The sequence below is a fragment of the Tachypleus tridentatus genome, chromosome 13, assembly GCF_004210375.1.
Source record: "Tachypleus tridentatus isolate NWPU-2018 chromosome 13, ASM421037v1, whole genome shotgun sequence".
Classification (NCBI taxonomy): domain Eukaryota; kingdom Metazoa; phylum Arthropoda; class Merostomata; order Xiphosura; family Limulidae; genus Tachypleus; species Tachypleus tridentatus.
Genome location: NC_134837.1, coordinates 71,439,219 through 71,464,098, shown reverse-complemented (window position 1 = coordinate 71,464,098; position 24,880 = coordinate 71,439,219). Strand labels below are relative to the sequence as shown.

At 34.2% G+C, this 24,880-nt stretch overlaps 1 protein-coding gene across 1 annotated transcript; it reads right to left on the bottom strand.

Annotated features, from left to right (window-relative positions):
- Window positions 1–9,733: 9,733 nt before the first annotated feature.
- LOC143236180 (uncharacterized) lies at window positions 9,734–24,155 on the bottom strand. The gene is made up of 7 exons (XM_076474467.1): window positions 24,053–24,155; window positions 21,654–21,797; window positions 21,217–21,384; window positions 19,243–19,578; window positions 12,895–12,979; window positions 12,346–12,548; window positions 9,734–10,939 (listed from the first exon to the last, which is right to left on the bottom strand). The coding sequence occupies exons 1-7, from the start codon at window positions 24,153–24,155 to the stop codon at window positions 10,722–10,724; spliced, it is 1,257 nt and encodes a 418-aa protein (XP_076330582.1). The 3' UTR covers window positions 9,734–10,721.
- Between the last annotated feature and the right edge of the window lie 725 nt (window positions 24,156–24,880).

Here is a 24,880-nt window from a genome sequence, read left to right as displayed (position 1 = left end):
AAGACTGAACCCTGAGGTACCCCACATTAATCCAGTTTTGCTGAACTCCATTTGTATACCTTCTGCTTTCTTCCAACCAACCTCTTATATGCCCCTTTGTCAATGCTTTCTGAAAATCCAGATACACTAAATCTACACCATTACCCTCATCTATCTAAGCAGTGACCTTTTCAAAGAATGTCAAAAGATTTGTAAGACAAGATTTTTCCTTAGAAAAATTATGTTTACTATCCAGTAAATTTCTAAACCTTGTTAAATAACTCCACAAAGTATATTTTAATAGACTTTCGAAACTTTTCCCATAACTGATGTATGGCTAACAGGCCTATAACTACTGGAACAAATTTTTTATCCTCCCTTGAAAAGAGGAGTTACATTAGCTAACTTCCAATCATCTGGTTCCTCCCCACTACTCAAGAACTGACAAAAAATAGCAGTAAGTGGCTCACATATCCAGTCTTTAACCTCCTTCAAAACCCTTGAGATAATATTACCCGGCTCACGAGCCTTATCACTTTATAAAGTTCCTAATGTGTTATTAACCAACTCAGAATTAATAAAATAATTTTGTCAGACCATCTGTTCAAGATAAGAAATATTGCTTAAATATTCATTAGTAACATCCACTAACTGTTCAAGATAAGAAATATTGCTTAAATATTCATTAGTAACATCCACTAACTGTTCAAGATAAGAAATATTGCTTAAGTATTCATTAGTAACATCCACTAACTGTTCAAATAAGAAATATTGCTTAAGTATTCATTAGTAACATCCACTAACTGTTCAAGGTAAGAAATATTGCTCAAATATTCATTAGTAACATCTACTAACTGTTCAAGATAAGAAATATTGCTTAAGTATTCATTAGTAACATCCACTAACTGTTCAAGGTAAGAAATATTGCTCAAATATTCATTAGTAACATCTACTAACTGTTCAAGATAAGAAATATTGCTTAAGTATTCATTAGTAAGAACTGAAGAAAAAGCTAAATTTAATAATCCAGCCATGTCATAACCACAAAATATTAACCCTCCTTTATCATCCTCTCAAAGGTCCCTGTTCTATCATGTTGTTTAAATACTTTCTGTTTCTACATTTTCAGCCAACATTTTGTGATTCCTAATTTCCAGCTTCACCAAGTGTTTTCAACTTCTAAATCTCCTGTCATAACAGTCAATTTAAATATCTTAATTTTTATGCTTTTCTTTAATTTTATCTATTAAACTATTTGTGATCCAACCTGGTTATTACTTACAGTAACCTTTTCTGTTTGTGACCCAACCTGGGTCATTACGTACAGCTAACTTTTCCTATTTGTGATCTAACCTTGTCATTAATTACAGCTAACCCTTTCTATTTGTGATCCAACCTGGTTATTACTTACAGCTACCCTTTTCTGTTTGTGATCCAACCTGGTTATTACTTACAGCTAACCTTTTCTATTTGTGACCCAACCTGGGTCATTACTTACAGCTACCCTTTTCTGTTTGTGATCCAACCTGGGTCATTACGTACAGCTAACTTTTCCTATTTGTGATCTAACCTTGTCATTAATTACAGCTAACCCTTTCTATTTGTGATCCAACCTGGTTATTACTTACAGCTACCCTTTACTGTTTGTGATCCAACCCTTTAACCTTTTCTATTTGACCCAACCTGATCTACTTACAACCTGTTTGTGATCCAACCTGGGTTAATACTTACAGCTAACCTTTCCTGTTTGTGACCTAACCTGGTTATTACTTACAGCTACCCTTTTCTGTTTGTGATCTAACCTGGTTATTACTTACAGCTACCCTTTTCTGTTTGTGATCCAACCTGGGTTAATACTTACAGCTAACCTTTCCTATTTGTGATCTAACCTGGTTATTAATTACAACTAATCTCTTCTATTTGTGATCTAACCTGGTTATTACTTACAGCTAACCTTTTCTATTTGTGACCCAACCTGGGTCATTACTTACAGCTGACCTTTTATTTAAATATTTACATTTTAAAATTTTTCACATCTGATCAGTGTCTCCAAATAGCTTAGCTGCACGACTCGTAACAGATCATTCTTGTCTCATCTCAAAATTTGTAAACAAAATATCATTATCCCTTATCTCCATATGCAGTAAAACATTGAACCTGTGCGGACTGAAGTTTTGAACAATATTAGCCCAACTGTTTTAAGAAGATGAAATCTTCAGTTCATATGTTTAATAACTACAAACTTATTACAAATCAGAACTATGTAAGGCACGGCCAAGCATGTTAAGGCGTGCGACTCGTAATCTGAGGGTCGCGGGTTCGCATCCCCGTCGCGCTAAACATGCTCGTCCTTTCAGCTGTGGGGGCGTAATAAGGTTACAGTCAATCCCATTATTAGTTGGTAAAAGAGTAGTCCAAGAGTTGGAGGTAGCTGGTGATGACTAGTTGCCTTTTCCCTGTTCTTCCAATGCTAAATTAAGGATGGCTAGCGTAGACAGCCCTCGTGTATCTTTGTGCGAAATTACAAAAATAAACAAACTTTTAATCAGCTTCTACTTCGTTGCAAACTGGTATTCACTGACATTTTCGACTACATAACTACCCTCCAACCTCATTTATCCCAAACCATACTACAGTGGCGATCTAGTACTTTATTCTTCTAGAAATTAAGCACTGATTTTATCATAATTATATGTCTAACAGGGACCATGTTTTTTAAAAACATTTGCGTTATATATAACTATAATTTGTTATCCCTCGAACACTAAAACCAAGGAGAACTCCAGCTAAGACTTTATATGTTGTAGCGCAGATAGTCTAGCGAGCATTTGTTACTGAATAAAGGCCTCGTTAACAGCGGTCTGCAGATAAAGCAAGTACTACTAATATGACGCTTCTGCAATTTCGTTCTAATATATTTCATGCTTCGCTAACTTCGGCGTTGTATATCATAAAAACATGAAATGTTGTCCGACTGTGTTAATTAAATTTGTTAAATTCATCAGAAAATTAGTACTTATCAAATTAAATTGTGGTGTAAATGGATGCCAGACGATGTTTATAAGTAGTAAACCTACTACATGCATGGTATGTTATTACAGTTCAGTGTTTCAATATCTTAAATGATTATTAACTAACTGTTCCCTAAACATTTTCACTACAAACGAAGCTCTCAGTAGCATTTCTGAAGGTTTAAAACGCGAAAAATATGGTTTCTATACTCTAATGTACACAGCACATCTTGCCATTTACGTTTTGTGTTTCACAACAAACAGAGTAACATAACAAATGTCAGCCACCACATTCTTTTCAGGCCATTGTTTCTTTTAACAAAAATTCGAAATCATCATTTTTAATAATATAGTTTCTTGATTTTTTTGAAAAAGCCTAAATTACACTAGAGTTATCTAATTTCATGTTAGCTAACTAATGTACAATTATAAAATGGTTTTAAAAATGGTCTTTTTTGTTTTGCACGAACATTAATTGGCATTAAGCCTTATGCTTTTATCGTTCCTGCCATCTGTGAACAACATTAAAAACTAAAACAAAAAATGAAGCTAAAATAGCAAGTACATGTACATGCAAAAAATTATTATTATTCCATAAACTAACACACCCACACAATCAGAGACGAAATGAACGACAGCTTTCAAAGAAATGACGTACCTTTTGGTTTATTCTTAAGTTTAAGGCCAGATTAACACTTAAGGTCCAATACGTGTCATTTTTATTTGAATATTGTTATTCGTTGCATTAGGAACGAATTAAAATTAAATATAAAAAATATATTGAAGTCTACTGTATTTAAATAAAGATAAAAACCTTTTCAATAAGATATTCACGTGCTTGGGTTCGGAATTATATTCTCGGAATTCTCGTTTGAAGATTTTATCAAATGAAACAGATTTGAAGTTTTGACTAATTTTCAAAACCAGAATTTTTCTTTCGTTTCCGTTTTGTCTTTGAGCTTTATTATGTTCGGACTGTCTGTTGTTCATATAACTATCAAAATCTGGGTTTACCACATGAAAAGAACAACAAACCATCTCAGTTAAAAATCAGAAGACACTTTCCAGAATCAAGACAAGTTTTGTACAAGTCTATTACTATGAAACAAAATTCACAAGGTGCAGTTCGAAATTCTGAAACTAAATATCTCAGTTAAGACGAATTACCGTTCGTTTAATAGAATTCTTTCAGCCCATCTAAGAGTCGGGAAATGTAAATCAGTAGTTTCTGAACACCCAGGATTTATATTCTAATAATTACAGTTGCTCTCCTTAAAAAAAAATCTGGTCCAAAAGATCAGTGCACATCCATAACTTTATATTTTCAAACTAATAATGCCTTTTGAGAAAATATATAACCCAAGAGTGATATTTCTCGCAATAATACACTGCAGAGTGGTCATTTAGTGGCTTAAGGCGACAGAATTTTGTGTGTGCGTGTTTTCTTATAGCAAAACCACATTGGACTAAATAATATCGTAATAATAACTATTGAAAGTGCTTACACAAAACCAAGTGATTAAATCTGAATCGGACCTTACCGCCGATATCATTGGAAGGCGAGAAAATTGAGAAATTCTCCTAGAACGTTCCATCAAGAAGTTTAATATTGATCTGTGATATTTCATACATTTTACTAATGTTCTTTGTCGTTACGTACTGTATATTGCTGTAATGATTGTAATACACTAAACAAATTCCACCCGGAAATTAATTTTTCTCCCACCTACAGGTGTTATTTCACACTTTCATGGCACTTATGCTCCACCAGGTCCTTTCACTCTTCCAGTCTGGATTGATACCTTGGAGACACCCATATATTTTCGGGCGAAACTTGTTTGCCCTCCTCCTTCGTTCATAATCAAGCTCCAACGCCTATGCTAATATAAACAATAAATAAACATACAAAAAAAAAACAAGCATAGTTATAGTGCAGCTGTTTATGATATTTAACATTCTTCTGCTCAAGTATTAACATTTTTTTGGCTTGAACTAGTTGCTTGCCCCTCCCTATTAATATTAGCCTAAATCAAAAACTGAAACTTAGCCATCGATGAAAGTAAACCACAATCTTAAACTAAAGATGGGCACCTACCCACTGAAGAAAGTAAACCACAATCTGAGCATAAAGCAAAGATAGAAACCTACCCACTGAAGAAAGTAAAACACAATCTTAACGTAAATCAAACATAGAAACCTACCCACTGAAGAAAGTGAAACACAATCTTAGCCTAAAGCAAAGACAGAAACTTACCCACTGAAGAAAGTAAAACAATCTTAGCCTAAAGCAAAGATAGAAACCTACCCACTGAAGAAAGTAAAACAATCTTAGCCTAAAGCAAAGACAGAAACCTCCCTACCCACTGAAGAAAATGAGCCACAATAGTAGCTTTAAGTAAAGCTAGAAACATACTCACTGTAGAAAGTAAAACACTTTCCGAACAAAGTTTGTAATTGTCATGGTTAGTAACCATACAGTCACCTCTGTTCAATTATTAATCAATTACTACTTGCTTTTTTAATTACTATATACTAATTGCTTACTAGACTTTCATTTTCATCGTGAACAAATACGTTTCTGAACATAGGATTATTACTGGTGCTTCTAAGTTACACAATATCGGTTTTCTTGCAATCATAGACTCAGGAAGACCTAGAAGTTTGGAGCACCCCGATCAGTGGATCACACCTTGCCCACGAGAATTTATTGTGGTGGAAGGAAAGCACAGATGAATCAAGGGTTGTCGGTATGGAATGGCATTAATCACTCTGAAACTACGGGATATATTGAACTCCTAAACTGTTGCCAACCAAAGACCCATAGTAACAGTTCTATCCCAAAACTCAGACATTCAGCCAAGAAGGATAAGAAATGTCACGTTTTTGAGCAACTACACTTGTTAAAGTGCTTATCTTGCAATGGACAGAGTTTTTCCTACGTAAAAACTGGCGTAAAAGTGATGAGTATCTTCAAGCCAAGAGCCACCTATAAGGTCAACAATAACCCATGATGAAACCTGGGACAAGCAAGGCTGAATGATTGGTTTGAGAACAATTTGGCATCCTGTTGCTCTAGTCATCAAATTGGAGTCTCTGAGAATGTCCATTATCCCATATCTTAACCAGCCTTTGGCCAGTACCATACATTCCTATGAGTGAAGCCAAATAGATCATGGGCCATTTTTAAAAATGTCTCAGGTAGGTAACTGCCTGGAATAAATGGGTGGATCCAAAAACAGGTTCTGGTTTCTGCCCCTGAGCTTGGTTTGTTTTGTTTTTTTAATTTTGTTCAGTTACATGAAGTCTACTTACGCTAGTCGCCCCTAATTTAACAGTGTAAGGCTAGAGGGAAGGTAGCTAGTCATCACCACCCACTGTCAACTCTTGGGCTACTCTTTTACCAACGAATAATGGAACTGACCGAAAGTTATAACGCCCTCATTGGCTGAAAGGGAGAGCATGCTTGGTGTGATGAAGATTAGAACCTGCGACCCCTGAGCTTGGATGGTCTACTACTACAACACCATTGAATACCATGATGAGTAGCAAGAGGATTTGGAGATGGTTCTCATTAAAATAAAATGATAATTTGATCCACTAAAGAATTTGGTGATTCACTGAGCCAAGTTGTAAAGCTCAGAAAGGTGTGGGATTGTTTACCTACATGGATAATTTATACCGTTTGCACGGGAAGTTATACTTGTAGATAGATTCATTAAGAGTCTCCCCATAAAACCATGAGACTACACCTAGATGTGAAAGACAATATCACTCTAAATGAGGTTATTTCTGTCTTGACAAGTTATAAAGAAGCAACTCTAGGCCATTCACCAGAGATGGAACAGCCTACAGTAACAACCACAGACATACATACATACCTACGCAAGTACGTCCATAACACAAACCTAGACCTGTACCAAAGGTCAATAAGTCGACCACAAACTACGCAATGCAAAAATGAAAATATTGTAGTTTCCGTTAAATAAATTAGCCATTCATGTCTATTCATGGAGTACGTATCACAGAATATACCTCACATGGGGTATTGTCCAGGATGAAAGGTTGGTTAGTTGGTTTTGGGTTTTATAGCACAAAGAAGCAAGGCTATCTGCGCCAAACATCCGATAAAAAGTTAAAAGTAAGGTAAAAACTAAAAACATTTGCAAGGTAGATGGTGTCATCATCGCCAATAACACTGTCTAATGTTATGAGAACAAACCTTGGGACAGAACGTTTTTAAAATGATGCAGTCGTTAAGTCATAACGACGACAAGAAAGTAAAATGTGGCTTAATGTGACCCGAGTGTTAACAGGACTACACACTGGTGCATCAGTCTCACATAAAAGAAAATAACGAGTTACAAAACTGTGACCAATGCATAGTATAGTGAGGACAACTTCCTATTTCCGATCCTTACGGAAGCAAGACGGCCAAAGTCCAATAGATGGTTTTATTCGGAAAAGGTTGTTTTCACGTTACTCACTCCAAGTCGATTGCCAACTGGCACGGAGCCGAGCCTTGACTACAAGACCAGGATTTTCTTCAAATCTCTCTCAACAATAACTCCTCGTGACGAATTCAAAGTAGCATCGGACGTAACCTCAATGGGTATATCCCCAATCACCTTTGAATGTGAGAGGAATTCACTGTGTTTGGATGTGAACGTTTCCATCAATACGTCACCAGAGCAAAGCTTTTTGACTGACTTTGGAGAGCCAACAAGTCCCTTCCGAATAAACAAGTGAGACATTTACCCTAAAGATTTGTCTGAAAGAGAATGTAATAAGAAAATGAGGTATAGGTGTTACAGATGTTGAAGATTGCTGCTCTGAATTTTCAAGACGTGGTCGTTTACTTGTGGGTCGCACCAAACATGCTCGCCCTTTCAACCGTGGGGACGTTATAATGTAATGGTCGTTGGTAAAAGAGTAGCCCAAAAGTTGGAGGTGATGACTAGCTGCTTTCCCTCTAGTCTTACACTGCTAAATTAGGGACAGCTAGCGCAGATAGCCCTTGTGTAGCTTTGCGCAAAGTTCAAAACACACCAAATGGTTACCTTTGGACTGTTTTTTTCACTATTTTAAGTTTTTATTTGGAGGATCCATAATAAAAATGTTTCGGCACCCCTGACCCCACTCGCCATAAAGCCCTACGAGGGGACGCACTACAATGCTAGAAAAGAACACTACAGAAATGCCGGAGTTTCGTGAGCACTATACCCAAACACCAGCATCAAATATAATATCCACAACACCTGTTGAGAACATCCAACAGTGGTACTTGGTTGACCCTAGCCCAAGTGGACCAGCCGATTGAACCTAGGGTAGCCACTCTAAGGTCGCATTGTCTACAGAAATTCAAAGCCAAAGTGGTGTGTTAGGATTAGACTCCTCAATCACCAGCATCCTCTCCTCCTATTCACAGGTCACCACACACGGCAAGCACGTGGGTGGATGTTTAGATCCCAGAGGAGGTAAACTGAAAGAACAGAACCTTCCCTGGGATGACAGAGATAAAGCATTTGCCGTGCTTGTGAAACAGGAAAAACTGGCAAGGAGATTGACCAACCTTACTGTGCAGCAACGATAAGTTATCTTCAAACAGATTTTAACGTTTAAAAATGTTTTCCTAAACAACCGTATGTAATTAATGTTCAAAATAAAATTACGTTATTTTGTAGCATTTCCTTATAATAGTACTGGATGCTAATATATAAAAAGTTGCAAGTTTTTGAATGTCCAGGTGACACTTGCATGCTTTCTGTATATTCTTATGTTTAACTCATGTTCATAATATTACGCTTTTCATAATGTAGGCGGTGTTTATAACAACTGTTTAGATTGGTTTGTTTAGAAAGTCGCGCAAAGCTACACGAGGGCTATCTGCGCTAGCCATCCCTCATTTAGCAGTGGTAGACTAAAAGAAAGGCAGCTAGACACCACCACCCATCGCTAGGTCTGGGATTACGCTTACCAACAAATAGTAAGATTGATCGTTACTTTATAATGCCTCCACGACTGAAAGGGCGAGCACAATCGAACCCGTGACTGTCTAAACAAATTAAACTTTAAATTTGAAATTAACGCTTTCGCATTTTTTTCCAAATCACGAAATAAAATAAACCAATAAGAGTGTACGTAGCAAAAGGAGTCAGAAACTTAGTACATAACTCAAAATTCACAATATTTTTTAACCCAACAGTTACATTCTTTAGACATTGACGCATTAACGATACAGTTGATACCATTGGCAAAAAAATAGTTGAATCACTTAATTCATAATAGGAAGAAAACATTTGATTAGACAAATTATTTTTTTTTGCGAGGATTTGGACGTTTCTGAATACACTTTTTGGATCTTAAGCAAAGTTTGGAAATATTATAACCATTATTATTTCCATATTTTGCCGAATTAGCATATTTTAAGACGTGCGAAGCTTCTTCAAATAAAATATTTTGTCTTGCTAACCGTTTTCACCTCTATAATCACTACTTCGTTAACCCTATCACAAACCAATTACAGTTCTTAATTTTGATATTCTGAACATTGAGTGACAAATTTCAAATACCTCTGCCTATTTTTAAAAACACCGAATGTTACTAAAATTTGTTGTTGTTTTTTTTGGCTACTTTCAAAGTTGTATCTGTCCATGAATGAACAGAGTCCCTAATTTTTGTGTTATGCGCCCTCAGGCTTACCGCTTAGCCAGCAGGGATCGTTGACAAATTAATATTTTCACACCTTTTCATCATTTAGTCAACTTTATTGTACATTAAATCTGTTTTTGTTGATCTACAACTTCTACAAGTATAAATTTGTAACAAATTTTCTTACAAATACCATATTCTTGAGCAAAACCTCATTAAACGTAAAAAAAGTTTTAAAAAATGCTATACAAAACACTGAGCTCGAGATTATTCACATATCACATCAAAGCTTCAATGTAGAAGTTTAAAACTAGTTAAAACCAATTACACATATTAAGTATTATAAACACAACATTCGCTTTTAACTCGTTTCCCTAGTACAAAATTCACTGGTGAAATGCACATTGACGTTACTTCCGCCATTAATTCGCAATTAATTGTTCAATTTTTGTTCAGAACCATTACAAGTAATTATTAAAATTTTGTGGTGTTACAAAACTCCAGTTATCTGTTATAAACATATCAAAAATAAAATAACTTATGTGGAAGACCGACAGTTTTGTTTTAGCAAAAATGTTAAAAACAAATCAAACTTTTTTTTTTAATGAGGCACTAAGGTCCTGAAAAATAAAACACGTATTAAACATTCGGGTTTAAAATTTATTGTTTTACGAATCCTTATTCCACACACACATACGTTGGATAGTGACGTTACCAGTTTAGTTTAAAACCTTGATTTTGATTACTTTTAAGAAACCATAAGCAGATATGGATATTTCTCATAGAAAACTTCCTTTCATTATCGAAGAGGAAATTATTGCGAAATATAAAAAGATGACTTTTAATAATAAAACAGCTTAAGGGAAAACGTCTGAACTTCAATCTAAGCACTTTGAAATCTATCAACACACAAGTCAACCATTTTTTGTTTAAACTGTGCCCATTTACACAAGCCATCTTAAAAATTATACACAGTCTTATTGGCTTTAAATATATACAGCTTTATATCCTCTCTTTGCCTCTGTCGACTATCAGTAACCAACATAAAGCGTAACCTTTGCATAACTCGATAACCAGTTAACGTCAAAACAAGCTCATATATGATGGATGAAGAGTTCGAAATAGCGATCTTTTAATCAACATAATAGAACTTTCAAAATCAAAATCAGCGACTTCTATCCACTTCCTTTTCTTTTTAAGTTGATGATGATGATATACGGCGAAAATGATGATGAATGTTACCAGCAAAAACAAACAAACGACAGATATCACGATTGGTGCAATACGTCTGGTCTTGATAGCTGGAAGGAGAGAACCTTCTTTAATAATTGATTTTTACAATATTTTACATTGTTCGTAAATAACAAACGTTTCGGAAAATAAATAATGTGAGCGTCATACAAAGGTCCACAAATAATGGCTCAAAAGTTCGACAAACAACGTTGAGATTATTCTAGTTATAAATTATGTTTGTCTGCCGCGTTCATTAGCAGGTCACATTCACCTTACGTGAAAGTGCGCAAGACAACAATTTTTGTTCATATACGATTTTATTGTCTGTTAACCGGATTGATTTTCTTTTTTTTTTTTTAGATTAACATTTGATTTGTAATACTGCATTAGAAGCCTAGTTAGTTATAGGCCATTAACTATACATCCACTAATATGTTATATATTAAGCTTCAGACACAAAAGAAATGTATGCAGAATTAGAATATTGTGTGTAAAAAACCAAACTGTAGGTCCAGCCTATAAAACATTATGCTGTCTACAATAGAATATACTGTCAAGAAAGTAAGAGTTACATTATAATACTTATTTGGTAAAGAGATTAAAGTCAAGTCAACGACTATTTTATTCTAATTTGTTTTCCTCCAGGTGGCTAGATACCTGCGATTTTTTATATTATTTTCATATAAAGGTATAATATTGCATTTTATTTGTAGTATACTTGAAATAACTTTATAATGTGACTACTGATTCAAACGTATAAAAATATATTAAATTTACACTAAAGCAAATTCAACATAATATTACATATGTATTAACGTTTGAAATTTAAATATTTGATGAAGAATGACGGAGAATGGGGGAGGGGGAGGAATAGAAATACGATTGTCCTCTTCTCCAGAACGGGTACTAACTAGTACGTGTATGTGATAAACTACGTATTAACCATAAGGGGCTATTTATCCTAGTGGGTGAATGGAAAAAATCATTCATAAGGAAGCCCCAATTTAAAAAATCAAACTTGAGGTTGTTTTTATTTTATTTTTCCATAAATTAATGAAATATGTTTAACTATCGAAAGATGAAACGGGAAAACAGTAGGGTTATGAAAATTTGGTCAATGTTACTGGTATACAATAGAACACTTTTTATCCTTCTAGAGGGTACGCTAGTTAAACTAGTAAAATACTTTCTCTCTCTCTTCACTGAAGTTGTGGTTTATGACAGAATATTATAGACAGATACGCACACAACAGATGTTAAATCTAAACGAAGTGTTTACACGTCGATGGATGTATTGGATGAAGCGTTACTTCTCTTAAAAATTATGAATTACAAGCACGAAAAAAAAAAAAAAGAGACGGTAGAGTAATGAAAGATTCGAATGTTTACGACACCAATTTACCATATACGTTTGTCTACTTGCGGCTCATTAAAAATAAACAAACAATGATAGAATCATTACTTGAAAACTCACAAGCGCTAACGTTCACGTCAATGTCTTCTACTCGACGGTCCACACCGTTTGACAGGTAAAGCTTAATGCGATAAAATCCTGGACGAGGAAATACGTGCATTACCGGGAAAGTACAATTATGATTTGTGGAAGAATATCTACACTTTCCGCTTGAGTTTGGTTGTTTTGTGTCCAGAACTTCCCAACAGAACTCGTAAGGGCCGCTAATCAGAGAGAAAAAAAATATTTAATAGTTTTCAGTAACTTACCTGTGCAGTTCTCTCTGAGAAGTTTATATATAAGTAATATCGTAAATATGCATCTCTTGAAATCTTACAAATTTGTTTACTAATTTTGAAATGTTGAAATATTCATAAGACACATTAAAGGGCTATAAATACAACTTTTTTATTAAAATGATTTCTGTCGGATGTTTCAATGATTATTGTTACAAAGTTTGTCGATAGTTGTTTCAGGAGTTTATTTATTTATTTAATTAGGTGTGTCAGAGATGAATTATCCATAACTGGATAGTAAACCATGATTGAACAATAGAGAAAACGTTCTCACCTGCCACTACATATCACTTTAAGTTCCAGCACGTCCTGTTCATATAAATGCACATTTCCACTAACATTGACGCTAGAAATAGGTTCTGAAAAACAAGAAACTATAGTATACTAGCACTTCCATTGTGGAAAATATATTACAACAAAGTTGTTTTTTGTTGTTTTTCTTTTATAAAATCCATTTCACGTGTCCATCCCCACATAATTTTAAAATCGTGTTATTCTCTATATCACATAGAATATTTAGGTAACGTCCTCCATTCGAACAGTTGCGAACATCCCTTGAATAGCGATATTAACCACGAGAATGACAAGTGCAAAGGATTTTATGCCCACTGTGTATTGTTCTAGCCCTGAACAACAACGGTTACTGACAGTGAAATAAAAACACGGACAATGCGAGAAATATGGAATGAGCCATAAAATAAGACAAAATTCAGAAAAAAACTTAAAACAGAAGTTGGAAAATAAGAAAATAAGAGATAGTCATCGACACCGTAACGTAGAGTATTGTGAGGCTACTTTATTATTTTTGAGAATACGTTTTGAAAACATGTAGTGATAATCACAATAAAGAAATGTGTGCAATAAGTCAAACGTGTACAGAAAGAAACTTTGTACCAATGTCTGAATGGGTGAAATTAAAGACAAAGGAAGCCACAACAGGATGAAAAGCTGGAAAAAAAAATGTTTAGAACTAAAAGATGAAAGAGGCAGTAAGAGTTTCAGTAAAATAGAAAGTTAAAAAAAGGGATTTGTAATGATCGGGGGGGGGGGAGCAGAAAAAATGATTAAGGGATAAGTAAAATTGAAGGGGGGTTAAATGAAAAAAAAAACACGTGGGGAGAAAAATTGAATACTACAGTGAAACTTTCTAAATACATCTGTAATAGAATAGTTCTGGGTTATTGAGACATTAAGATACATAAATCTAACATTTTGAATATAACAAAATATTAACTATGTGCTATCAACCAATAAATGTAAGGCCTAACACGTAACTGGTAAACAAGCACCTGTATGTACTTAGCGATATACATTTCACATGTCAAAGTATACAAAGTAGCGTATTATCCAAGTCAATACTGTGTTACAAATAATGACTCCCTTATAGAAAACGATGTACACAGAGCCAATGCTTTCATGAAAACAGAAATCACAATCTCATTACGGTAACATTTCTTCACGTTTGTTTTAGAGCATTGTGATTAGCCATAACTTACGCGACTCTTGTGACCTGTGAATATGTTATACATACATCCATAACGCAAGGTCATTCTTGTCAAACTGATAAGCACTACGAGTGTTGTGGAGTAATTATCAATCAAACCAGGAAATAAGGTGAGACCTACTCAACTTTTGCGAAGTTTTGTGGATTTCTAAACTATGCAATATATATGAAATGCATATTTGTTACAACAAATAGGTTTTCTTTCTCAGAACACAAGTACACGTGAACTACTGATTACATTTCCCCCTTGTTACCATTTGTCTACAGTAAAGGAAAAAAAACCAAAACCAACTAGAATGTCACTTTCCAGTCCAACAAGAGGTTATTGGATTACCGTTGGGAGACGAAGGTCGGAAGAACGCGAAAAGAAGTCATTGCATTTTATCTTTATTCTATCTAAACAAAACACTGAAAGTAATGGCAAATGGAATCGGAAAAGGGTAAAGATGGAAGACGAGAGTGAAATATTGTAACATGTCTGGTCACAGCAGAACGTTAAGGTGGTAACAATGAAGTAACAGAAACCTGCAACAAAGGTGGGACAGGTTTGAAAATTATAAAAGTGGGTGAATAAGCAGGATGTTCCATACATAACTGGAACTTCTATAAAACTGTGTATAAATAACAAACTGTGTAATATTAATTTGACTATAGAGTTTATGATGTCTAAGTTAATTTGATTTGAAAGTTTTTGTTATTAGTTTATTTTATCATTACAGAAATATGTTTACAACTGTTTTAATAATGTGTTACATTTGAGATTCTCAACATTTACAAATGTGTTGGCACTGTTTAAATAGCAAATTAAGATAAAACAGATGTATAATTTTTAGTATTTTTCAGATTTTAGCTGCATGCAATTAAGTAGCTATATTTTGTGTGTGTGTGTGTGTGTGTGTGTGTGTGTGTGTTATAGCAAAGCCACATGTGGCTATCTGCCAAGTCTACCAAGGAGAATCGAACCCCTAATTTTAGCGTTGTAAATCCGTATACTCACTGCTGTACCAACAGGGGACAGTTATATTTAGTAATTAATTAATAATAATGTGCACATTACACTAATTTGGATACTATCAAGACCTACAGTGAAATTAAAGTTTCATTTCTAATAATAGTTTAATTAAAAAAAGCTATTTCTAAAACATCCTGTAGAATTGCTCAGAATAATACTGGAGAAAGAAAAAGCTTAACAATAACAAGATAATTCTTCAAATAAATGTAGAATTTATAAAGAAATGTAAGAAGTGATACATGTACTGACTGTAAAAAGATGTGGAATTCACACTGACAGATGAATTTAACAGATTAAAATAAAACTGCTTGTTTGTAGACTGCATTCTCTTCTTCAGCATGGTTTCATATCTGTGCACCATACTGGAAAATGTCTGCAGGTGTTAAGTATATGAGCTTCTGTGGTTAGAACACAAGACAATCCCAAACGTTTGAGCTGTAGATATGTCCTCACTCGTCTCTTGTCCACTTTTTCTTACATTCATGTTGGCTTAACAACAACAATTGGTGCATTTTCAATGGTAGCTATCACTAAAAAAAATGGCATGTTCCTTTTGCATTCCTTCTTTGAAAGTTATATATTTATCTGCTAGATTATCCCAGAATGCCTCGTTGCTGGATTTATGAGAAAAATTGGTGCTTCTCACCAAAGGGCCACAACTACTATGAGTCAGTCTAGTTTTCAAATCTTGAAGTACGTTAACTAGCCTTAAATTGTATGAACCTGTTTTACTGTGGGAGTACAGATTCCTTAATTACAAGCTTCTTAGCAAAAGTTATTCAATTTTATTTGGTAGGAGACCTGGTCATACAAGAATTTTGGATACAAGCTTTGGAGGCTTTTTTACCATCATTGAATTCAGCAAATTCAATCAGTTCCCCTTATTTTCACTGGTACTTCTAGTGGATGTTTCAAAAATTAATAAAATGTTGTTGTCTTGAGCACTTTGGAACCTGTCCCCATACATAATAAATACAAGCCTTTGCAAAACCTAACACAAAACTAGTAGATGTTAATTTAGTCCTGCCTTTACCTCTGCTCATCACTTTATGAACATCTGGTTAAACTTACCTTATACCTTTTCCCTTAGGAAATTCTGTTGCAGCTCTTTTGTGCATCATTAACATAACTTAGAACTCTGTAAAACATTATTATGATAACTTTCCCTACTTACAAGTTCTTTAAAAATATGCTTACCAAAATACCTAGAAGATTCTATGATCATGCAGTAAAACTAGATCAGAGGGTAGAGAAAAATTAAACAAAAAATATCAAAATGACACCCAATTTCTACATCAGGAATAACCAGCCATAACAGAAAAGTACATCTGACGTTATAAACCGAAACCAAAGTGAAATAGTTGAATAAACACAGCTTTACAAAAACCAGAAATGTTTGTACATCAATTATCCTACATTATTACCTATATGGGTTACTTTCTAACAGAACAAGAATTATACCATGTGTCCACACACCTTAAACTAGTTTAGTTCTGATGATAATCACACCTCTTACCTCAGAAGTTTACTTCAACCATGTTCTCCCACATTTCACAATTCTACTTACCAAAATTATTAATTATAACTGGATTTCAACATGATCTGATTAACATCTGCTTTAGTAGCTCAAAATGTCTTCCTATAATGTTTAATGTAGATGCACTATGCAGAAGTCTCAAGTACTCGTCTTCTCCATCTAAACTCTTAAAGAACTGCTTGCTTACTTTAACAGAAGAAGAAAAGTATAAGCTCCAATGTCACTGATTATAGCTTGGCATAGTCAATGCTTGACTGTCACCAAATTATCAAAGGTCTCTTGAGGTAGGATATACCATATTTGAAGAAATGGCACTGCAAAAGTCAGTCACTTCTTGAAAGATTTCAACCATATTCCATGGATCCGAGGTCCAAAAACATTGGTATGTACCCAATTTCTATGTCATTGAGCACAAGTTCAATGGTGTTAAACCTTATCACGTAATGGAAATGAGGGCAAAAGTGTTATGAAATTACAGCAACTTATTCATCAGTATGCCATGCAATAAAAAGTGTCCTATCCTATTATGCTGGTAACTGTATTGGTCAACATATACTACCACATATAAACTCTTTACTATCTTTCCCTCCATGCAATCTGTCTCGTCACTGGATGATTTTGTTGTATTATAATGACACAAAGATCCAACATATTTACTGCCACAATTATGCAAAAATGGATGATCTTAAAGACATTTTTTCGTCCATTCCAAAACGTACGCTGCTAACGTGAGGTCAGTCAATGGGAAATGCTGTACGACAACACGACATAACTTGCGTTCATCATTACAATTTATAGCGACAATTTATTATCAAAATAAGCTTCCGTGAAATCGGTACCAGCCTTTACGTTCGACATTTAAAAACGTATACCTAATGCAAATCCTGCTTCAAGATGTATACAACTTGTATAAAATGCTTATATCTTTCAAGAAATGATTACTTCGTTTTCTCTTCATCAGCTGACAGTATAGTAATTTTACACATTAGAAGATAATTTTACGAAAAACTCGTTACTTGTAATTATTTTGCAATTTCAGTACTACTGCTAGTGCAATCTTTATATAAAAAACAACAACAAAGGCTTACGTTAAATCGGCGGACCACCATAAAGACCAAACGTAAGTACTCTTTCTTGAATCTCGTTTATATCCTTGTCTCTTGTTATAAAAATAATCAAAATGTAAAAATTGGAAACTTGTTAGATTGAATATCAAAATGTAAATATAAAACCTCACCAGGATCTGCCTGTGAACTACTTGTGAATTACCTCATTATTCACATTTAGTTTTTGTCGCAGTACTTGGACGTGGTTTAAAGAATAATAAAAGTAAATGAAGATAGTTGTGAAAATATAGAGTTCTCAATGTTTTAGTTTAAATAATTGCAATATTTTTAAAATATAAAGTCATTCTACAAAGAGAAAAAGGAAATTTGATGTATCACGTTTTTGTCATGGTTAAAAAAAGTACGTCAAGCAGAGTCCGTAAAGTGAAGTGTTATGGCGGAGAATAATTTTTATGTACTTTTAGCGACTATAAAAAAGAAATTTGTAAGCTGGTAGATAAAATATTTTCATTTTAATATAAAAATTGTCGTCTTCCACTTTGACAGACTCCATAAATTCACTTGATTCAAAAATCATTTTATGTACACAAAATTACACTCAGCAAATATTGTGCAGATGAACTTAAGGTTTCCTGGTGATTATTACTACTACTACGTGGCTGGTTAAGATGACCAAGCTAGTATAGAGAGGGTTAACACTAAGGCCTGTTCTTATAATTCATCAAACTTCTAAATTTTGTTCTATTATGTAGTCCCAAGATATACAAACAATCTCAAATATATATATATATATATATATATATATATAGGTAAGGGCCCGGCATGGCCAGGTGGGTTGAGGCGTTCGACTGGTAATCTGAGGGTCGCGGGTTTGAGCCCCGGTCGTACCAAACATGCTCGCCCTTTCAGCCGTGGGGGCGTTATAAGGTGACAGTCAATCCCACTATTCGTTGGTAAAAGAGTAGCCCAAGAGATGGTGGTGGGAGGTGATGACTAGCTGCCTTCCCTCTAGTCTTACACTACTAAATTAGGGACGGATAGCGCTGATAGACCTAGTGTAGCTTTGCGCGAAATTCGAAAAACAAACATTATTGGCAATGATTCAATAAAGATTTTGCTGCACGTGTGTAGCTTTACGTCGCATACGTATATTTCAAGTGTAACTAATCAAGTGTGTAGCTCCAAATCACATACGTATATTTCAAGTATAACTAATTATATCTTTCTCAACAAATAACCGTATCCGTAAGTCTTTTGATAACGTTCTAAAGTATATTTGCATAATAAACAGAAAAAAAAAAAATACTGTAAGTGCCAGTCGTTTGTTTCAATGCTAAAGTTTGGGATTCGATCCTCCGTGGTGGACAAAAAAATATAGCCTAATGTGGCTTTGCTCTAAAACTAACAGTAGTTTGTTTCTTTCGCTTCAATAAACAAATTAGCTGAGTTATATGCAAAAGTCAATTGCTTAAAACAACACTATTACTTATTAAACCACCAACCTTTCGCAAGTATTTTCTCACTGAAGAATCCCCACCGAAACATGTCATCATCACTGTAGTTAGAATCTTCCGAGTTCCCACGAGGTGGTAACTTTGCAACTACGATGACATGAATAGTATGGTTACCTGGAGTACTAAACACGCAACTTAAATTCGAACCTACATCCACAATTGTTTTGTCCTCTATTATCCAGGCAAATGATAACTTCGTCGTTTGTAAATACCCGTTGATATCATTCAGTACCACGACCAGCGTGGTATTTACATTGGTAGAAACCATACTATTCGGGATAGTTTTACCATCTTGCTGGACGACTAATTTTCCACTTATAAGATCTAGCGATAGAATTAAACAGATAAAGATATAAAATAATTCTTATATAAACAGTAATGATAAATTAAGATTTTTTTCATGGTATTTTCAGAATATCAGCCACAAACGTAAAAAAGAAAAAGTCATGTGTACAATTTACACATGTACTGAATTACACCAATTTGTTAATATTTAAGACAATTTACATAATGGGGGAAAGAAATTTACGCGCATCTAACAAGTTGAAGAATTCCACCTTTTTATTACTGAAGACATTTTAACACACTTGCAGCATTCACAATAGAAGTAATCTGTTAATTCTGTTAATCTGACACAGAAATTACTTGAATATTTTCAGTACATAACGAAGTGTAGGATTAGTGAATAACAGATGAAAAGTCAAAGAGCACTGGTGTGTAGGCGGTTCGTACCGGTTTTAGCTGGTTGTTGTGGTCTGAAATGAATTCCAACGCGACATTTAATCTGCCATTTTGGCGTCCTTTTTTTTTTTCTTTTATTAAACTTCCCATCTTAAGTTCTAGATTTAATTTTTACTTTCATTTAACGCAAAATGTTTAGATACGTGGTTGTAACAAATTCATTTTAACAAGCTTTAGACTTTTGTAAGCATGAGTATGTAGAGATATCAATTTACGCCTTAAATATAAGAAGTTAACAAGGCTGTTTTGTTTGACGAATTCAAGAAATATGATAGCTATTCTCAATGTGTCTTTGTGATAATGTTGTGCGTACTTATTAAAAAGGCATGCGTTAGTATTTTAATTCTTGCTACGTTTATTTGTTGCTTTGTATGCATATAATATGATCGATTGTTCAGGCCACACCAAATTTATTGGTGTAATAACAAAGTTAATTTCCGTTTCGAAAAGCGTCGAAATGAAAGTTTCGTTTTATGGTAATATTTCACGAAAGATAATCAAAGAATCAAATTCTTCAAGCGTCAAAAGAATGCAATATATAATGTAATATATTATTCACAAATATAATTTATTCCTTAAAACTTAATATATTTATCCACGAAGTTGCTCTGAAACCTAAGAACATCACCTGAAGCATGCTAGTTCATGAAAAATTTAGGCTAAACGTAACCCCTTCATTGATTTTGTGACGTATACAATGACCGTTTTCACACACGAACGTGTTTAATTAATAATAAAAAAAAACACCTTTTTCCGTTGAAATATCAGCTGATTACTAATTATGAAGAGTTAACTTACATTCATAGATTTGACGAGATATATATACACTACCTCCTTTAAACTCTTAATATTAATAACCCGTAGACGTGGAAACAAGTATACATTTTTCCTCAGATAATAAAGATACTATAAGATATAAAGATTTAGTTCGCCACCACATGACTATAAACGAAGAGTATTACCATTTTATACAGAGCAGCTTTAATTTTTGGAAGCTTGTCAGTTTATTAAGTTTAATCAAAACACCTTTCAAAACAAGTGAATGTTTAATATATATTATTTTAATATACTATACATATAATACAGTCAATAGCTTTCACAATTAAATTTAAATTTCTTTGAAAATAAATATTAATAAAATGCTCCAACACTGAATAATAACGAATCATCGATTTTAGGTACAAAGTAACCTACATAACATAACCTTAAATACTTAATTACCTTCTGAGCCGTTAACTAAACTTGTCACAATAACAAGGAATAAAATTCTAGTTAGGGTTGAAGCAATTATCACGTCATGTCGACGGGGTGCCACCGACATATGCATTCTTGCATCGCTGTGAAAAATAACCAACGTGTCACAAGTTTTGTGAAAATTCTTAGCGAAATCTGAAAAGAAAGAGAAAACTTTAAGCGCTCATACCTACGTCAATGAAATTATATAATTAAAGTTAACTATAATTTAGCACTGAAAATCACTTACAGCTACATAACATAATTAACGTAAAATAATATTACCCTGCAAAACAGTCTAGTAAACCACAGCTCTAGACTCCGCACTAATAGTAATAGAACACCACAAACAGTTTAATGAATTACAAATGCGTAAACAGCACGTGCTACGGGTTCAAGGATCTATCATAAAAGCAAGTGCGTACCATAGTACTTTACTTTAACCAATCGACGAGGAAGAGCAGGAGGCAAATCGCCCCCTTTTTCCTTGGCCAGGTTCAAGTAATAACGATCTTTGCCATTGGTCAACATGAACTGTTGACCTTCTACCCTAGCCAATAGACAAATGGCTGAATTTCATATGTTAATACTGTTTGTCATCGTGCTTTTTTATTTTTTACAGAAAGGAATGGAAGGGAGGGGTGTAAGTGTGACACACATTACCACGTGTTTGTGTAAACTTGAGTTGATTAAAGTGCTTGTTGAGTTAGGGTTTTTTCTAACTAATTAATTTTGGTACTACTATTTCAACAGAATGTGATAAGATAGAAATTATTTTTCAATTTATTACTTATATTAAACATTATGTTTAAGTCTACTTGTATTTTCATTAACCTTTTTTTTAATGTTATTCTCTGGTAAATTGAATTTTTTTAAATTATCAAAACAAAAGTAAAAATGACAAAATTACACAGAGAAAGTAATAAACTCTTAGTTTTATTGTGTGTAACATGACATACTGTTTTTAACATAACATGTCAACTCTACTGTTGTGTGTAACATGACATACTGTTTTTAACATAACATGTCAACTCTACTGTTGTGTGTAACATGACATACTGTTTTTAACATAGCATGTCAACCCTACTGTTGTGTGTAACATGACATACTGTTTTTAACATAGCATGTCAACTCTACTCCACACCTAGCTAGAATTTGTATAATGGCCACAAAGTCACTCAAAGTAGTCTTCCGTTCTGGATTTCTTCAAAACCGACTGGTGTACTAAGACAGATGTTTTCGTATTATTTTAACTTAAGTTTGGAAGTAATTGTATACCTGTTTTCCTTATAAACTTATTTTAAAAGAAATAAAGTGAATAAACGTTCGATGTCAAAGTATAGATTCCAACTTTTTATATGAGTTTAATTATCCATGCCGTAATATAAAATTAGTTGACTGCTAAACGTTTTATATTACACCATGACTATCATATCAGTTTTTGCGATCCCTGTTGTCGAAATTAGTTAAGTTTGCTTGTTTGTTTGTTTCTGAATTCCGCACAAAGCTACTCTAGGGCTATCTGTGCTAGCCGTCCCTAATTTAGCAGTGTAAGACTAGAGGGAAGGCAGCTAGTCATCACCACCCACCGCCAACTCTTGGGCTACTCTTTTACCAACGAATAGTGGGATTGACCGTCACGTTATAACGCCTCCACGGCTGAAAGAGCGAGCATGTTTGACGCGACGGGGATGCGAACCCGCGACCCTCAGATTACGAGTCGCACGCCTTAACGCGCTTGGCCAGGCCGGGCCTAGGAAATTAGTTAAGACATTTCTAACTCTAACACAGTGGTTCCCAACCAGGGGTGCGAGATAACATTTGTTTTGGCCACCTTCACTTTTATTCTCAAATAAATAATTACTGTAAGGGGTGCGAGAAGATATTAATATTTTTTAGGGGTGCGGGGCATAAAAAAGGTTGGGAACCACTGCTCCAACATAAATCGGAAATGGAACATTTTCTTAAGCCTTTTGCACTCGCATAACATGAATATTTCCTTACGTTTATTTATTTAACACATTCAAGATGCGAAGGTTAAATTCCTAGAAACTACGTTACTTTCACATTCAATTATAGTTTTAAGGAGTTGAAACTTTCAGAAATTGCAACATTTTAACTTCAAAATTATTAGATTGTGAATATACATTACATTCAGAGATCTGTAATAGAATGTATAGATTAGGAATACATAATACATATTATTTATATATATATACATACACACACACATATACATATACAATCAAAACTTCAACCATACATAGTAGAAATGGGCAGGAATGTACAGTTCAAAGTTCATTTGAGGAGAAAGTCTTGAAGGTTCAATTTCAGGTGAAAAGGACGACCTTTCAAAATACATATGTTCATCACGGAAACTGCTTAAATCGTTTATGCAAAAACACTTAATTTATATGAAACATATATAAAATAAAATATTCATATTTATTGCTGAATATGGACAAAGAGCAACGAAACATATCTCTTATAGTTTTCTTACTATAGACCTATAAAAGGGCTATAAGCATTATTTCTATTCTTACTACAAACCTATAAAACGATCTATCCGCGCTACGCCCACCACGAGGTATTGAACTATAGATTTAAACAATGTAAGTCCAAAAACTTGACTCACAAAGAGACGAAACATTTACAAACGGTCAAGTAATCAATAGAATCACATCGAAAGTTATCTTTGAATTTTTCAAAGTTTACTTCAATAATGGATATAAGTTTAAGTTAATAGATGTAAACTAACAGTTTTTGCATGTTTTTACTGTCAACTCGTAAATGTATAGAAGAAACAATAGTGTTTAAGAATTACCGTAGAATACAATTATGCTCTTCCTGTACTGCCAGGTAGGGTCTCGCATGATTTGGTGTTTAGAGGGCGCTCGCCTCGCAATTTTCAGGTTGCAGTCTCGCATTCTCTCAGCAAACATGATCGCCCTTTAAGGGTTTATTTGTTTGTTTTAAATTTTGCGTAAAACTAAACGAGGGCTATCAATGATAGCCGTCACAAATTTAGCAGTGAAAGACCAGAGAGAAGGCAGTAAGTGACCACATTCTCCGCCAACTCTTGGGTTACTCTTTTACAAACAAATAGTGGAAACGACCATTGCATTATAACGTCCACACGGTTGAAAGGTCGAGTAAGTTTGATGGTACGGGGATGGAATATTATATTGTAACGCCCTTTCAGCTGTGGAGTCGTTCTAATACGATGTTCTATCCCAGTATTTGTTTGTAAAGAGTAGTCCAGGAGTTGGCGATGGAGGATGTTCACTATCTTTCTTCTAGTTTTTCTCTTCAAAATTAGGGGTGGCTAGTTCATATAATTCTCGAGTAGCTTTACGCGAAATTCAACAAACAAACCGTAGTGCCACATGTATGTGTGTATATATATATATATAATTTAATTAGATAGAATGTGATTTTTAATTCGCTATTATTATCTAAAGCTTGATGAGAAATTATTATTTTTAGGTAACGTCTGATTCATACTGACAAACAAGAAACTTTCTCATTTTGACACCGAGATAATTTTAGTTTTAGGCCTTGTTGTATTTGTTTATGCTTTGGGTGATGTACTAGTGCAATACGTGGATTCTGCTGTTGTGACACATCTGTAAGTTCTTGGCCCCTAGTGTCT